Source organism: Chiloscyllium plagiosum, chromosome 17 (assembly GCF_004010195.1).
Source record: "Chiloscyllium plagiosum isolate BGI_BamShark_2017 chromosome 17, ASM401019v2, whole genome shotgun sequence".
NCBI classification, from domain to species: Eukaryota; Metazoa; Chordata; class Chondrichthyes; order Orectolobiformes; family Hemiscylliidae; genus Chiloscyllium; species Chiloscyllium plagiosum.
This window is the reverse complement of record NC_057726.1, coordinates 60,958,288-60,976,681: the sequence shown is the minus strand read 5'-3', so window position 1 is coordinate 60,976,681 and position 18,394 is coordinate 60,958,288. Positions and strand designations below refer to the sequence as shown.

General features: G+C 38.5%; 1 protein-coding gene across 1 annotated transcript in view; it reads left to right on the top strand.

The window, feature by feature from the left end:
* Positions 1–18,394, top strand: part of LOC122558555 (diacylglycerol O-acyltransferase 1-like) — a 175,656-nt gene that overhangs the window by 114,490 nt on the left and 42,772 nt on the right. The window contains exons 6-9 of the mRNA XM_043707286.1: positions 1,377–1,480; positions 8,139–8,177; positions 16,074–16,115; positions 16,215–16,259. Coding sequence (XP_043563221.1) covers positions 1,377–1,480; positions 8,139–8,177; positions 16,074–16,115; positions 16,215–16,259 — 230 coding nt within the window. The remainder of the gene's footprint in view (positions 1–1,376; positions 1,481–8,138; positions 8,178–16,073; positions 16,116–16,214; positions 16,260–18,394) is intronic.

Below are 18,394 nucleotides of genomic sequence, written 5' to 3'. Positions count from 1 at the left end.
ACTCTTGTGGAATACTATAAGATTGCTGCCCTGTTTGAGATGTTGCTTTATGGATTGAGGTGCTAACCTCTCAGATCCTGTGGCATAGTTTTTAAAAAAGAGCAATAGAGGTCTGTCTAGTGCCCTAGTTACTACTGACATTTCAATCAACACCAGAGAAACAGATTAATTGATTATTAGAACATTGCTGTTGTGGGCACTTGCTGTGCAGAAGTTAGTTTGCTACATTTAATCTGTCATAATGCTTCAATTTCCTATAGTGGGATTCCATTGCTGTGATGAAACTTGCAAAAACAAATGCAAGTCCTTCTTTCTTTCCAGTAATTAACTTATAATGACTGGAAATGATTCAAGGAGCTATTGTAATGGAACATACAGAATATTAAGGCTTTCTAAAGCCATTTAGGATCAGATCTGCTCTAACTACAGCACCCATGCACAAGTCCATTCTTGGTAGATGTATCACTTAATAGCTTGTGGACAATTTTAGGTAGGTATTAGACATTTTGAAAATGAATATCAGAATGACAGCTCAGGTTGTGACATTACGTTTAGTGTGTTTTATATACCTTGGAATCCTAACTGCACAGAAGCAGCGTTAAACATCTTCTGGAAACAAAAGTATCAGTCTTTTTGGTTCAATAGTTGATTCTCTTCAGTATTATTCAAGAAAAAAACTACAAATGTTTCGGAAGAAATATTCCTTTACAGCAGTTTTTAAGTCAATGACTCAATAAATCAATAAGTTAGTGATCCTCCGCTGTGGTCCCTCACTTATTTAGTTCTTCATACACTTTTCTTCTGCTAAACTTCATTCCTAGACAAGAAAGTGTGCAGTTAAATTGCTTCTACACTATTGGTCAGGCCTCTGTAGAGTCAGCCACAAATCCATTGAAGCATATTACCAAAATGTACTTCCTCTGATATTTGTGGGAATCCATTTGATCTCCGTTCAACTCTTCTTCATGGTTGTATGTGTGAGGTCAGTGACTCATTGTAGGAAGGTATTTATGTAATATTTAATATTGATTTTCTAGCAAGCTTACATCCTTTAAGTTCAGCATTTTGTGTGTTTACTTTGAATTGTACAAACAATGTTTAATGCTTTATAGGTTAAAATTGCACTTTGCCATAGTAAAATTTGAGTTAGTACCGTTATTTAAACGAAAACAAACATCAAAAGTTCTTGCAAAATTAGTGGGTTCATATATTAATATCGCAGTGTATACTATAATAAGCATATGTTTCTAAATTTTCAGTCAGTGCTATTGTATTTTGGGGGCCAATTATGAAGGAAAGCAAAATTTAACTTTAGTTTAACGTTATTTGTTGTCATTAGTCAATGAAATGTAATTTCTTCTGAATCTTCTTTTTAGATCTTTACTATTTTTTGTTTGCACCAACACTCTGTTACCAGATGAATTTCCCAAGATCCTCAAAAATACGGATACGTTTCCTTCTGAGACGACTATTAGAAATGGTGAGAAGCAGAATGCACTGCTGTAGACCAACAAGTGCAGACACTCTTTCTCTTTTAGAAGCCTTTCTGCAACCTTTGACTGAGAGGGTGTGTGGGTGACCAATTTGCAGGCTTTTGTGCATGCTGTTCTGTGGCCCAGTGTTAAGTGACATAAGACCAATTAGTGCCCAACAATTTTGCCTCGTAAGGATGCACCTGACTCCACAATCCACATTTTATTTTGCCACCGTTGTTCAATGTGCTAACACGTGGGGAAAGATTTAATCTCTGTGTATTGTCACTGGGTTGACCATGCTTTGTTAGAGACAGAAAAACTGCAGATGTTGGAATCCAAGCACAAGCAGGAGGCTGAAAAAATACAGCAACCCAGGCAGTATCAGGAGGTGGAGAAGTCAACATTTGGGTGTAATCCTTCCTCAGGACTAGGGGTGTAAGGGGAGCTGCAGATAAAGGGGGGTGAGGGAGGGTTTTGGGTGGGGAGAGGTGTGTAGTGGTGAGGTAGGGATAAGTGAGCACAGACAGGTAGAAGATTTGACTTGATTGATCGATAGAAAGAATGAATCCGGTTGGTAGCTGGAAGGAAGGGTCAATCAGAGGCTGCTTGTCTATTTTGTCCATACTTCAGCCACCTTCAGACAATTAGGCTGAGATTGCATGCTAATGTGAGGTCTATGAATTTAAATATTTCATTACCACCTGTGTGACACAATGACTATGCCACTGAGTAGATGATATGACTGCCAATTCTGAAGAATGGTAATACGGGATTCAAAATGTTAACTCGGTTTCTCTCTCCACAGATGTTGTTGAGTTTCTTCAGCATTTTTAGTGCTTGTTCCAGATTTTCAGCATCCACAGTATTTCGCTTTCATTTGACTGAAATGAGGCTTTTGTCTGTTTCTGGTAAGCACCCTAGGCTCACTTTCTCAAGGCCTCAAGCAAAATGACAGTGCCTGACAAAAGAAATTAGTGTCAAAAACTGTGGTGCTGGAAAAACACAGCTGGTCAGGCAGCATCCGAGAAGCAGGAGAGTTGACGTTTCGAGCATAAGCTCTTCATCAGGAAGTTAACCAGGCAAAGCATATCAGATAGTTATGTTTACATTTTAGGTGGTCAATTGGAATTTTTGTTTGTACTTTTAACATTATGAAGATAGCTCCCAAACCACTCAAATTAAAGAGGCTATGCAGAATTGGGCATGCTGTTGCATGTATAGTTGAGATCATTCCTTGTAAAGCAATACAGCTGGCAGTGGCTATGAAGATTACAGCTTCTTTTGAATTTTATTTTAATGGGGAATGGGTGTCCAGGCTGGGTCATTGATTTCCCATTCATAATGCCCTTGAAAAATTGGTGTGAAATTGTCTTCATGAACTGCTGTGTCTAAATTGAGTAGATACACCCACAGTGCATAAAGAAGGGAGTACCAGGATTTAAGCCCAGAAAAGCAATATAATGGTCTAGTTTGACGTCAGAATTGTATGTGGTTTGGAGAGGTACTTGCAGGTGGGATCTGCTACCCTTGTTCTTCTATGTGTTAAGAGTTCATGAGTTTTTTAAGTTGTCGAAGCATTTTGGTCAATTGCATTAGTGACTCTTGTAGGTGGTGCATGCTGCTGCCACTGCGCATCGGTGGTGGACGGAATGAGTAATCAAAGTGGTAGATGAGATGTCAATCAAGCTGGATGGTTTGTCCTGGATGGTATCACATTTTTTGCGAATTCATAGAATCCCTTCAGTGTGCAAGCAGGCCATTCAGCCCATCAAGTCCAAACTGACGCTCCAAAGAGAATCCCACCCAGACCCACCTTATCCCTGTAATCCTGCATTTCCCATGGCTAAACCACCCATCCTGCACAACCCTGGACACTATAGGCAATTTAGCATGGCCAATCCACCTAACCTGCACATTTTTGGACTGTAGCAGAAAACTGGAGCACCCAGAGGAAACACATGCAGACACAGGGAGAATGTGAAAACTCCGTACAGACAGTCGGTCCGAGGCTGGACCCAAATCCAGATCCCCAACGCTGTGAGGCTGTAGTCCTAACCACTGAGCCACTGTGCTGCCCGTATTTCAACAGGCGCTATACCATCCAGGCCAGAGGCAAATATTCTGCTCACCTGACAGGAGGTGGCAGACTTTGGGAGTCAGAAGGTGAGTAATTGATTACAAACTTCCTAGCCGATGGATTATAACAGAGGAAAGCCATCAAAGGAGATCTTTTTCAGTGCATGTTTGCATCAGGAATTCACAAATATATTTGTTTGCAAGGTTAGTGAATTTATCATGTTACCATGAAAAGCAAATTGCAGTGGAAAAGATCCCTCCACTTGCACTATTTGGCAGTATTTTCTGGAATGCATGTCTTAATTAACAGTATGTGTGCCTATTCCCTATCATCAATCCAAAATATTGTATCATCCATGAAATTCATCCACGAAAAAGCCCATCACATAATTATCCACCAGATCTGTGACTTTGGGGATTGGAATGAATACACTATAGGAATGAATGCACAGAATTAAATTATGCAATATTTAAAATTCTGAACATGAATGCTCATTATCATGACAGTTCACAATTTCTTGATCCTCTAACAGTCAATGGCACCAACATTATCTTAAGGACCACAAAGATATTAAGGCTGCTTGTTGGTTATCAAAGATTTTCACTGCGGCATTGCTTAAATAACCACTTGTTAACAAGGACAAAACCTGACAAATCACAACATGGAAACAAACCGTTCAACCAAAATTCATGTCGATCTTTATCTTTCACAGAAGCAATTCTAATCCACTACATAAATCCCCATTCCTATTGCTTCAAACACCTGTTAACCTATCAGAGGCCTGACAGGTCTGGAAAAGTGTGATAATCCAGTTGAGCAAGGTCCCCAAAGAGATCACTTTATTATCCTGGTCTGTAACTACAGAAATTGAATTATGTCTGTTGTGTACTGTGTAACTTTGCAGCAGAATATGCTGAAGATGAAAGCAGCAGCAAACTGTGGAAGAAGGAAATCATGAGCGTGAAATGGAAGACTGGCAAAGCTGAGCCCAGTCATCAAGATTTATGAGGCTACATTTAATAAATCAAGCAATTACATAAGCACTTTAGTACATCTAGTGTACAACAATAAACTCCATATATATATATCCATACCCGTGCCAAAAAAACATAATATTTACTGATCCGACGAATTTGTAGTGATTCATGAGTACCACATTACTTGTCCCTTACTAGCCTACTCCGCACAATAACAAAACAGTCATCATGAATCATTTGCTCATTGGTCAACTCAATGCTTGGTGATATAGAGAAACAGAAATTCCTGGAGAAACTCAGCATATCTGGCAGCATCTGTGGAGAAAAAAGCAGAGTTAATGTTTCGAGTCCAATGACCCTTCTTCAGAGCTATTAGGAGCTTGGAGAAGAGGTATATATATGCCAAAGACAGGGTGGGTCAGGAGTTCGGGGTAAAAGCAGCTATGTCATGACAGGGACTGGAGAGTGAAGGTAGGTAAAGGACATAGAAGAAGGTGTTCAAGTTCTAAAATTATTGAACTTGATATTGAATCATGAAGGCTGCAGGGTTGAGAGCATGGTGCTGGAAATGCCCAAAAAGTCGATTCTCCTGCTCCTCGAATGCTGCCTGACCTGCTGTGCTTTTCCAGCACCACACTCGCGACTCTGATCTCCAGCACCTTCAGTCCTCACTTTCTCCAGGCTGCAGGGTTCCCAAGTTGAAACTGAGATGCTGTTCTTCCCGCTTGCACTTACTGGAGCCTGCAGCTGGTCCGAGACAGAAATGTTGACCAGGGAACATGGTGGTGTGTTGAAGTGGCAGACAATTGGAAACTCAGGGTCATTCTTACAGACAGAATGTAGGTGTTCTATAAAGCAGCCACCCAGTCTGTTTCCTCTCCCTGTGTAGAGGAGGCTGCATTGTGAGCAGTGAATACAGATTGAGTGAAGTGCAGTCAGGTTCGCTGAAATGTCATATTTCAGAAACTATAACATACATGCAGAAGTTCCACATTCCCATCACTCACCCATCAACAACTCTCATCAATCATGACGCATCTAACATTCATAGTTTCATGACTAGTGGGTGAGTGATGGGAATGTGGAACTTCGGCATGTATGTTACAGTTTCTGAAATATGACATTTCATTGAACCTGACTGCACTTCACTCAATCTAGTTTCTTCCACACATTTAACACTACTGCAAGCTTCATGCTCACATTCCAGATAGAAACTAGACTGAATGTCAGAGCAGTTACCTGATGACTCCAGCTCACCATTTACTGCTCCAGACCTCTATCAGTTACAAACATCTCAGAGCACACTCTAAAGGCAGTAACTGCACACACTCAGTCTAGGAAGACCTCCTAGACTGCAAGATTGAAGTGTTATCTAGGAGGAATTGCAGTGTTTTTGTGGAGTACAAAGCTACTAATTACACTAAGGATGACACCACCCTTGCCCCTCTTCTAGCAGTTCCTCCTGATTTGTGTCACCTCAGGTTTTTTTTCTGTCATAACGTATGTGGAGGAAAATTAAACTTCTGCCATCGTAAATGGCAGCAAATAGTTCAGACTTCATCATATTCTGTTTTTAGCATATGGTACGCTGACCATTGAATATTTATGTTCTGAAATGAGTTTGCCCCAATATAGAGCAGAAGGTCAGCTTCTAGCTCCAAAATTCCTATGCACCAAGGATCCCACTATTTATTCCATCCTATTGTCTGGCTAATTAGATGAAAACCACTGAATTTAATTGAAACTGCTTTTAACTCTGTACAGTTTACACTCAAGTCAATTAAATGGTATTGTTGTTCTTGAGCAATGGGGTATAGCTATGACATCTAAATCCTGTCATTTGAACCCAAAGTTCAAACAACCATGTAATATTGTGCATTTTGTTTTTCCACAGTTTTGTTTTCCATTTGAAGTTTGCTAATGGGCTCTTAACACCTTTGCCCTGTTGGTGGATGAATTTTCAAATAAGAAAATGATAATATGCTAATTAATGGGAATAGATATTTATTGTTATGCATAGTTTCTCAAGCTACACAATGCACAGGTCAGCAGTATGTGAAGCGATAAATCATGGGCAACCACTCTACATGGCAGAGATATGGGATGGATGTCCATCATAAACATAGATCATGCACTCTACTGTAATTTCTTTAGGTTAAGCTATGCACAAAATTACTGTTGCACATGAAATTGGAAAAATATAGTAAAGACACAGCAGATTCCAATCATAAAAGAGAAAAACAGATTAACATTTATCTCTCACATTTTTGTAGTGTTGTGTTTTTTTACAGTAAATGATGGACTTTTGATGGGCAGCCACAGTTCTAATCACCAGTCATATATATGGCAGTAAAATGATTTTTCCAAGATCATTAAAAGTTCCTAATTAATTTCTCCACTCCCTTTCCTAAAGTACCATGTCATATTAAACCAAAAAATGTGGTTCAACTCTGTAAACTCACTAGATGAACATTCTATTCTGGGACACGAAAGCATTGTATGTGTAATTCCTCATCTCTATGTAGCTGGCTGATTCAACCTATTGTCAAAAGGTGTTGAAGGAGCTGCTTTTCCTGTTTTTGAATCTTCTGTTGCTTATTTCCTCAAGAATGAAGCCATCCCAAATGCAAGTCCTGCATGGTTAATTGGATTAATGTAAGATGTTAATTGCAAATAATAATAATCATGAATTTGACTTTGGATTCAAAGGCCAAACAAATAGTATAAGTAATAATTATTCTTTGTCCACAAATAACATGGCATCTACCTTCATTTGCAACAGTTTGCAAAATGTAGTTGAAATCCACATTAATTTTCACTGCACTTATATGAATTGTTAACTTCTGTTATTCCAGAAGTTCCAGATTATGGTTCATTCCAGATCATAACCACTTACAGCATAGCAGAGATTTTGCTTCATGTAACTTTGTTCCTTTTGCCAAATACCTTTAATTGGCGTCTCTGCCAATGGGGGTACAGTTGCTTTCTCTCAGTCTAAAACCCCCATCACTTGAATCCTCCTATAAAATCTTTTCACAATTTTCTGTTCTCCAATTTGTCATGTGACTTAAATTCATCATTCCTGAAGCCATTCTCATAAATCTTTTCTACATCCTCTCTAAACTTTCACATCCTTACTTGAGAGCATTGTGGAGATAAATTCAATTGAGGCTTTCAAAAGTGGGTTAGTTAATGACCCAAAGATAGAAAATTTCTCTGTCGTGAAACAGCAAGGGAGTGAGGATGGCTAAGGTTTTTTTAGAAAGATGTCATAGTCTCACATGTGCCAAATACTCTCATTTGTGATCTAACGATTCTATTACTCAAATCTGAACAGAGAATACTTGCTCAGGTGAATAGCTAAATACCCTCTTTAATTTTTGCAATCGGAATTTTTGTATACTCCCAACTCATCAGAAATATTCTGAGGGATATTTCTGTTTCCATGCATTACTCAGAATAATTAAAATTAAAAGCAGTCTTTCAGAGTGACAAGATAGTTAAAAAGCAGTAAGATTGACAAGGTTAATAGGTGCAATGTTAGCACAAACATTTTTTTAATAATGTTATTCATTTGATAATATTTTAAAATTCTCTCCTATGTTCTAGATATTTTTGATCCATGTTTTTATTGGATTGATACAGCAGGTAAGATTGACCACTTGCAAATAATGTTTTTTGTATCAATTCAAGTTGGCTACTAGTGTAATATTCTGATCTATTAAAAATTTTGATCACGGTATAGAGAATTTCTTATCTAAATACAATAAGTTACATGTTCAATTTATCACCTGAATGATACAGGTATTACAGTTGCCATATGACATTTCCTACTTCTTTAGCAATGCTTCCCCCCCACCACCATCACCATCACCTGCATTGAAATGCTAAAATTTTATTTCTATTGATTTTTGTCTTAATGTCCAGACAGTAAGATGAGAATATACCCAATATGCATTGCCAAATTATATATTCTACAGCAGCAAGTGTTGATTCATGAAAATAGTTTGAAATTGATTGCATATGGTGTCATATTAGATTGTGAGTTGAATCCAATTCTCTGGATCAGTATGTCATGTTGAATGGATCAAAAATATGACAATGAAGTAACTGGTAAGGGGGCTAGTTTGCTGCTTATCTGTAACTTGAACTTCTGCTGTGATATCAAGTGAATAACTACATCCATGGAGATATTAGTTGTAACAGACATCCATCCAATGCAAAATAATACTGGATGCCAGAAATAATTAATCAGGTCAGGTAAGATCCATGGAGAGAATTAATGTTTCAGGTTGATGACGTTTGATTAGAAGTGGAAATGCAAAAGTTGTAAATGAAAGAGGGAGGTTGAAATAAGAAGAAAAGGGAAAATCTGTTGGTGGTAGAAGGCTAAGGAGATTGAGAAAGGTTCAAATAAAAAAATGTCTTGAGTAGTTGTGAATGGAAGAGTGCTGAATGGGTGTCCTATGGTTATCCTCCAAAAGCAAAGTTAAATTACTGCTCCTGGTTTAAAATGTTGCAGTGGGGCAAAGAAAAGGTGACACAACCTTCCCCACATTTGCCCCACAATGAAGACTGGATTTTTACAGTGATGATTTTTTTTCTTCCCTAAGACCCTAAAATGATGGTGCTGGCTGCATGTAAGGTAATCTCCTTTTGCCACCTTCCCCTTCCATGTGTAGACACATGACTTGTCTGATTATCAACTCCCTTACTCAGGCACATGGCCAGGACATCCCATATGGTATTGGGATCTGGGGTGCTGGTTTTGCTTTCTTTCCTTTTCTGTTGCTGCTGTGCCTTATCATTAAGATGTTAATGTTTCAAAAATCAAAGCATGACCCACCTTATAGACAAGTCACTTTTTGAATGATTGATAGCAAACTCCTTCTAGCCATTATGTAAATGTTGCTGCAAATCTGTTAGGGTGAATGATAACAGTACAGTAATCTGCAAATTGTAGATCATTTTTGGCTATGATTGTCAGTTTAGTTCATCAAACCCAGCTTCCAAGATAAAAGGGCTATTTTTAATTTATTAATTTGTTCGTAATATGACACATAACCTCTGCTTTGTGCAAAGAACACGCAACCTTGTTATTTTTGTAGCCCTTGAACTCTTTTATTGCCAAATAAATATTTAGTTATCCATCTATTTGTACACTCGATATCATCTGGTGATCCCACTTTTAAGTATCTGCACATGACATGTCCTACTGACCACTGGGGAAAAAGCAGTAGTCACTGAGACAGTGCTGTAACACCACATGGCAATAAGGTTAGTTAGCTCTTAAGTTTGCCATGAGGCTATCACATCCAGGTCTGTTGCAGGTTGAGAGGAATCCTGAGGAATCTCCTTTTGACCCTTCCATTATTGGTAATCTTTCAATATAAACTGCAAGGATTGAGTTGAAATGCTTGAGCATCTTGTAATAAAGCATAGCTATTGCATTAGCCAGCACTTTGTGCAAGTTTTCTCAGCAAAGAGAGAGTGTGGATATGTGAATTATCCATTTTACACCACCCAGACTTGAAGGTCAGTGCACACCCTTGAAAAGCTCATATATAGATTAAATAATTCCCCACAGAAATGTGTGAAATCTGTACTGATCCCGTACTCCCACTCACAAGTGTGGGATAACAGGTGTAGGCCTTGACCTAGAACAATCTCTGCACAATGTGTTTAGCTTCAGTGTTTATAATGACTTGACTGCAGTCATTAACATCACAATTAAAGGATTCATGACATCTGAGGCTATCTGCAAACAAGTAGTTGGTTGCTTGTGAAATGACCAATTATTGGCCATTTCAATTCCTTTCATTCTTACGATTCTGAAAATGTTTAATCTCTTATATCGATACTACTTAATCAGGTCCTACAGCAAAAATGATACTGGAACACAAGTGGTTAAGAATGAAAGTGAGGATATAGTTTGTAAACACGAAAACTTATTCACAATTATATGTCACTCATTATGTGTGACATATAATGCATGCCCTCAGATTTTTTTTCCCCTTTCTCTCCATCCCACTACATCTGAATGTAGTCAATTTTCACAGCTGGATGGAGGGATCTTGCTCTGTACTTGACCTGAAAAACTGGAGTGGACATCAATGGATCAATTTGGGCCTAGAGAGCCCTTGTCTGCTGGATGTGTCTTGCCCAGATTCAGGCTGACTGTTCCAGACATGGACTTCTACAGGCTTTGGCATCAAAGGTGGGGCTGGAGGGGCCGGGAACCTTAGGAATGTCCCGAGAAAAATCTTTAGGAGGCCTGTGTATGGCTCTTCCTCCCTAGGGGTACTTGAGAGGAAGAGGCAACTGAAGTGAGTTCAGTACGTTTACTCCCACTCTCCTTGCCGCTGATGCTGAACATCACACTGGACAACATACTTCAACTGAGAATGGAAAAATTCCACCTAGAATCTATATTTCTCTCTTCAAAGAAACTGCCTCACCTGCTGAGGGTTTCCATTGTTTTTATATTACGTACTTTAATTTCACAGCTTAAGTTTATCAAGATAGTTATGAGATACAGGTAACTTGATAGTTACCAGTAGCTTCAGACCCACAATGAAGCAAATTAATGTGGGATGGATCCAAATATATTAAACCATGCAGATATATTTTACATTATAATGTGGTGTGTATGTCTAAATCTCTAGTCATACTGAAAAGAAATCTCAAGTCAGTATGACCAGTTGAATGAGAATTATTGTTCCTTATTATTTTGGAGTACAATTACTGTAATCAAGACATGACTTGGAGGTGCCAGTTTTGGACTGGGGTGGACAAAGTTAAAATCCAACAGATTTATTTGGAAGCACTAGCTTTCAGAGCGCTGCTCCTTCATCAGGTGATTGTGGAGGTTAAGATCATGCTCACAGAATTTATAGCCAAAGGAATCCAGTGTCATGGAGATGAGATAAAGTAAACAATCTTCAATTTAAACTTTCATCTTTTATAATGGGATATGCTCGTCTCTGTTCTTTGATATGTAAATCCCATAACTTCTTTTAAATTTGATGACCTTGGGGTCATGTCACACTACAGGTGATCCCACTGCATGATACTCTCACTCTCTCTGTCACACACACATACACACACTATCCTACATACTCACACACCCACGCAGACCCTCCCTCATATACAAGCTCTTTCTCATATACACACACACACCTCCCGCATTCACACCAACACATGCATCCTCTCACACATAACCCATCTCACACACACACTTAACCAAGTTAAAAATCACACAATACCAGGTTATAGTCCAACAGATTTATTTGGAAGCACTAGCTTTCAGAGTGCTGCTCCTTCATCAGGTGATTGTGGAGGTTAAGATCATGCTCACAGAATTTATAGCCAAAGGAATCCAGTGTCATGGAAATGAGATAAAGTAAACAATCTTCAATTAAAACTTTCATCTTTTATAATGGGATATGCTCGTCTCTGTTCTTTGGTATGTAAATCCCATAACTTCTTTTAAATTTGATGACCTTGGGGTCATGTCATACAGGTGATCCCACTGCATGATACTCTCGCTCTCGCTCTCTCTCTCTCTCTCTCACACACACACACACACACAGTCCTACATACTCACACACCCACGCAGACCCTCCCTCATATACAAGCTTTCTCTCATATGCACACACATACACCTCCCGCATTCACACCAACACATACATCCTCTCACACATAACCCATCTCACACACACACTTAACCAAGTTAAAAATCACACAACACCAGGTTATAGTCCAATAGATTTATTTGGAAGCACTAGCTTTCAGAGCGCTGCTCGTTCATCAGATGATTGTGGATTATAACCTTCTAAGGCACAGAATTTATAGCAAAAGTTTACAGTGTGATGTAACTGAAATTATGTATTGAAAAAATCTGGATGGTTTGTTAAGTCTCATCTTTTAGAATGAACATGTTAGTTTCGGTTCTTTCATATGTAAATCGCAGAACATTTAAAAGTTACATTCTCAAGTGAACTTTAACAATTGGTGTCATACACACACACACACATATATATACACACACATTCTATCACGTGCACTCATACCCACATGCCCACACTCGCACACTCAGTCTGTCGCTCCTACATGCGCACATATATAAGCTTATGGGATGAATTTGTTTTTGCAGAGTTATGTTTTATTTTGTTCAAAAATTGCGTGAATCCATATAAAATTGTACAGAGGGTTTGTCATTCTGACATAGCATTGGAACACGGACAGACTTTACACCGATTTTTTAAAAAGCTGAGCTATCTTGAGAATGTAATTTAAAAGAAGTTCTCGGATTTATATATAAAAGAACAGAAACCAGCTTATCCATTATAAAAGATTAAAGTTTTAATCAAAGGTTGTTTACTGTATCACATCTCCATGACAGTGGACTCCTTTGACTATAAATTCTGTGAGCATAATCTTAACCTCAACAATCACCTGATGAAGGAGCAGCGCTCTGAAAGCAAGTGCTTCCAAATAAACCTGTTGGATTATAACGTGGTGTTAAGTGATTTTTAACTCTGGAAATGAAGACAGTTAACCTTGTCACTCCAGTAAATTAGGAAGCATTCTACAGGCACATTAGCAGGAAGACCATATTTTTGAATATTGCTACAAAATTGTATTAACTTCGTTGTGACAGTGTTTTCTTTGAATGTATACTTATTAGAAGGGTACTTGCACAATATTGGTTGGACAAAATTGCATTTTCATCAAGCTATCTTCAAGGTCTGCAGGAAAAATGAACACCATATCAAATTGACATAGAAGTTATTATGAGCAGTACCATGCTGAATGCTTTGAAAGTTTTGAGGAGAAAATGAAACGCACTGAAGATATGTAAGAAGAATAAACATCTCTTGGGGGTGGGGCTGGGGAGAATCTCAAAGGTTAATATTACTCTGCAGAGAAAACGTATAGTACAGTTGTACTTATCACCATAAGAGTCTAAGATAGTCTGTATAATGAAATAGTGCCCTACAATGTTTCAAAGTTGGAATGCAGAATCTTCTTAATGCCTTACATTATATGTAATATGTTGACAGTGAGGAACATTCACCTTAAGCAGATGGGAATCCTTCAAAGCAAGGTAGCCAGTTGAAAGGGATGGTGGTGATAACAAAAACTTCTAATACAGGCATTATATTTGTACATACAAATATATCCGATGAAGTATCCATTAATATATCGTATTTGTATACTCAAATAATTATAAACATTTCTTTTCAAACATTTATCTACGTCTCTTGTATTTTTCAGATTTAAAATGTCCGGATTATGCAATGATTTGTTCTCAACTGCATAGTGCAGGGGAATTAACTTCACTATCCCAACCAAATACTTATATCTTATTCTCCATAAACACAAAAACAAATTATCTGGTCATTGACTCATTGCTCTTAACTGGGCTGGTTGTTTGCAAATTGGCTGCATTTCCAAAAATTATAACACTGACTGATTACCATTGTCATGGTAATTTAAACTACTGTTCTGCACTAAAGACTCCATTATTAAAACTACATAAGCATAACTCATTCCGTAACATTCAGTTGCTCATATAAGGACCAACACAATAACAATAGGGTCACCCTAGAATCATTCATGTTTCTATACAACCACAGTGTGATTGCATTTGCTAACCAGAAAGTGTAACACTTGAAATGGCCAACTTTAGTCAGTGCCCAAAATATTAATATTCAGTTCTTAGAAAACTCTCCAGTGTCAACACATCAAGTTTTCATATTGAGTTCATCTATAGTGTTTCATTTGTTTTTAATTATGTAACTGATGCTGGACTTGACTGTGGGTAATCAACTTAAGGCCAGAAACCATTTAGAGCTTAAGTTAAAGCTGCAAAATGAACTTCAGTTTGTTCAAAACATTTTTCAGGTACTTGGATCAATTAGTGCCCTACAATGTTTCAAAGTTGGAATGCAGAATCTTCTTAATGCCTTACATTATATGTAATATGTTGACAGAGAGGAACATTCACCTTAAGCAGATGGGAATCCTTCAAAGCAAGGTAGCCAGTTGAAGGGGATGGTGGTGATAACAAAAACTTCTAATACAGGCATTATATTTGGCCGGTTCCAGTGATATCTGGACATTGGGTGAAGACAGCATTAACTTGGCTATATTTATCTTCAGTAATGATAATTGTTAAGTGTTTGTTTGGTACACTTAAAGAATGGTCATGTGGATTAAGGACTGCTGACACCTGTGGAATCAGCACAAGCCAGGCACATCAAAAGAACAGGAGAAATTGGAGGAGGAATATCTAAGTAATATTATCTCTAAAATGGGAAGATGAAAATGCAGTGATATGTCATTGGACTAACAATCCACAGACCCAAATCTTTTGTTTCAGGGCCATGTGTTCAAATCTCACCATGACAGCTGCTGGAACTTGAATTCAATTAAAATCTGGAATTAAAAGCTTTAGTTACGGTGACTATGAAACGATCATTGATTGTCATAAAATTGCATCGTGTTTACTCATGTTGTGTGGGAAGGGAAATGTGCCATCCTTATCCAAATTGACATATATGTGACTGGCAATGTGGTTCACCCTTGGCTACCCTCTAAAGTGGTCTAGCAAGCCCCTCAGTTCAAGGAGAACTAGGGATGGGTAACAAATACTAACCTTGCTATTGACATCCACATCCCATGAAAAATATCTCATTTGATAAATATTGGTCCATTTTCAATATTGTGGACATGTTTATGTATACTATAGAACTTTAGTCATGCAGGGTAGAGCTGATTCTAGTTATTGTAAATTGGTTAATACCTCTACAAAGGAAATTGATAAAATATTGTTACATAATCACATTAAAAATTTTATAATTTTTAGTATATCAATATTGTTAACTAAAATTATTAGTTACTATTTGTGCAATTTAAATAAAATAAAGTAGTCATAGTCCTATCAGACCATAGGGCTGCTCTAATTTGAGAGAGAGACAACTGGTGGTGGATTAACCTGAGGGTCACCATGCATCAGGTGAGGGAAGAAGTTGAGAAGAAGATTCCTTCATGATTAACTCAGTTGGTGCAGGAACTGATTCCACCCTGCTGACATGATAATACATCACAAACCAGCTGGGCAGACAACTAAGCTAACCAGTTTTAAAAAGAAAACAACTGATTGTAAATAAAAAGTTCTAAGGTTTTTAAAATAGTGGAAAACAACACATCTTGGCATTGTAATTAGGTTGGCAGGATTGTTGAAGCAATTAACTAAATAACTTGTTAGCACTTTGATATAATTTACGGAACAGGTTACATTATCCCTCAGTAACTTCAAAACTGCTTATCATGGAATGTAACATCTGTGCTTAATTCGACTGCTAGTACCTAATGGTGATGATGTGGGGTTTTCGACTTAGCAACTGACAGCCATTTGATTCTGTACCTATTTATATTGTTAACAATTCTTTGATTCTGGAAGTTTTGCTTGTACTCACAGTTTTTACTGTGCTTTGACAGACAGAATAATAGAGTAATTAATTTTTCTTCATCCAGTGGGTTTTGCCAGTAACTCGAAACTCAATGCAGCCTTTTGTTGTAAGTAAGTTGTTTTTTTCAACCTTTGCTTGCAGCATTGTTTTTTTTTAAACTCTAGTTAATCTTGATTAAACTTGTCTTTATTTAAACTAATTTTAGGAGATGAACCTGACTATGATGATTAATCAGTTGCTGCTGATAGCGGTAGGTAATGTTATTTTTCATCAATCATACATTTATAATGAGGCAAAGTACCCAGAATGTAAACCAGAGGCATGAAAATGTCCACTACTCAACTGATTAACACATCATGATACACAGCTAAATTTAGATTGTTCCAACAATATTTACTTGGCTAGTGTAGTGATTGGAACAAAGTCAGCCAGGTGGTCCTAATAGATTATGAGTTCCCTGATTGGGGTTGTGAACCTGATCCAATCAGGTAGTTCTGGCTGACAGATATGAACAGGAGTCATAGAGGTGTACAGCATAGAAACAGACCTTTCGGTCCAACCCGCCCATGCCGACCAGATATCCCAACCCAATCTAGTCCCACCTGCCAGCACCTGGCCCATATCTCTCCAGACCCTTCTTATTCATATACCCATCCAGATGCCTCTTAAATGTTACAATTGTACCAGCCTCCACCACTTCCTCTGGCAGCTCATTCCATACATATACCACCCTCTGTGTGAAAACGTTGTCCCGTAGGTCTCTTTTATATCGTTCCCCTCTCACCCTAAACCTATGCTCTCTAGTTCTGGACTCTTCCAACCCAGGGAAAAGGCTTTGCCTATTTACTCTATCCATGACCCTCATAATTTTGTAAACCTCTATAAGGTCACCCCTCAGCCTCCGACACTCCAGGGAAAACAGCCCCAGCCTATTCAGCCTCTCCCTGTAGCTCAAATCCTCCAACCATGGCAACATCCTTGTAAGTCTTTTCTGAACCCTTTCAAGTTTCACAACTTCTTTCCGATAGGAAGGAGACCAGAATTGCATGCCATATTCCAACAGTGGCCTAACCAATGTCCTGTACAGCAGCAACATAACCACCTAACTCCTGTACTCAATACTCTGACCAATAAAGGAAAGCATACCAAATGCCTTCTTCACTATCCTATCTACCCGCGACTCTACTTTCATGGGTTCTACTTAGTTAGGAATCGGCCCGGAGCTATCTGGGTCAGTGTCACGTACTATGCATGTGTAAATAGTGGATGATTTAGTGATGGAATGCTGACTTTCATAGAGTTATTTCAGTGGCAATGAGAGAAAACGCCCCTTAAGAGATTCACTCGCAACAGTCATCTTTGAGTTGGGGTAAGCATTTCTGGCATCCTGCTGCTATTTGGAAAGTTTGACTCATTTAATCCTGCTGTTGAAGACTGGTTGTACCGATAGTGAAGCTTAATGGGTGATTCGCCTTTGTGGGGATTTCAGACAAATGGTAAACTGCTTTCTGGAGCTGGATAAATACCCAATCCCTGGCATAGAGACTTATATGCAAAATTGACTGGGGGGGCTGTGCTTCACAAAGTTGGACATGAGCCATGCATACTTCCAATTGTAATTAGATGAGGATTCCTAGAAGCGTGCTACAATGAATACCATAAGGATTTGTACCAATATACGAGACTGCCATTTGGGGTGTCATCAGCTTGTGACATTTTCCAGCAGATGATGGGGATCATTTTACAAGGTGTACCCCAGTTTGCCATTTATGTGGATGATGTGATAATAACTGAGAAGACCAATAAAGAGCATTAAGAGAACTTGGACATAGTGCTTAATGTTTCTGTAAGGCGGTGTAGGCCTTAGGAGGGAAAAATATGTTCTAGTCACCCAAGTGACCTACTTGTGCTACAGAGTTGATAAAATGGGGTTACACCCATTGGAAGATAAAGTGAGGATGATCAAAGCTGCCCCGCTCCCACGTCTGCACCGAAGCTTAGGTCTTTCTTGGGCTGGTGAATTATTATTACGGGAATTTGATACATAATCTGGCCTCCATCCTGGCAGCCTTACATTTGCTATTGAAAAAGGATCAGCCTTGGAAATAGTCTCATAGCCAAAATGTAGCCTTTAGAGGAGTGAAGGAATTGTTATTGTCATCTAAGGTGTTGGCACACTATGATCCCAAGCAAAACGCATTGCAAACATGCGATGCCTCCTCCTACGGCATCAGCATGGTGTTGGCTCACCAGTGACCCAATGGAGAGGAATGCCCAATAGTGTATGCTTCTTGAATTTTGGCTGATACCGAATGAAAATACATCCAGATCATAGAATCCCTACAGTGTGGAAGCAGGCCATTCGACACAACAAGTTCACATTGA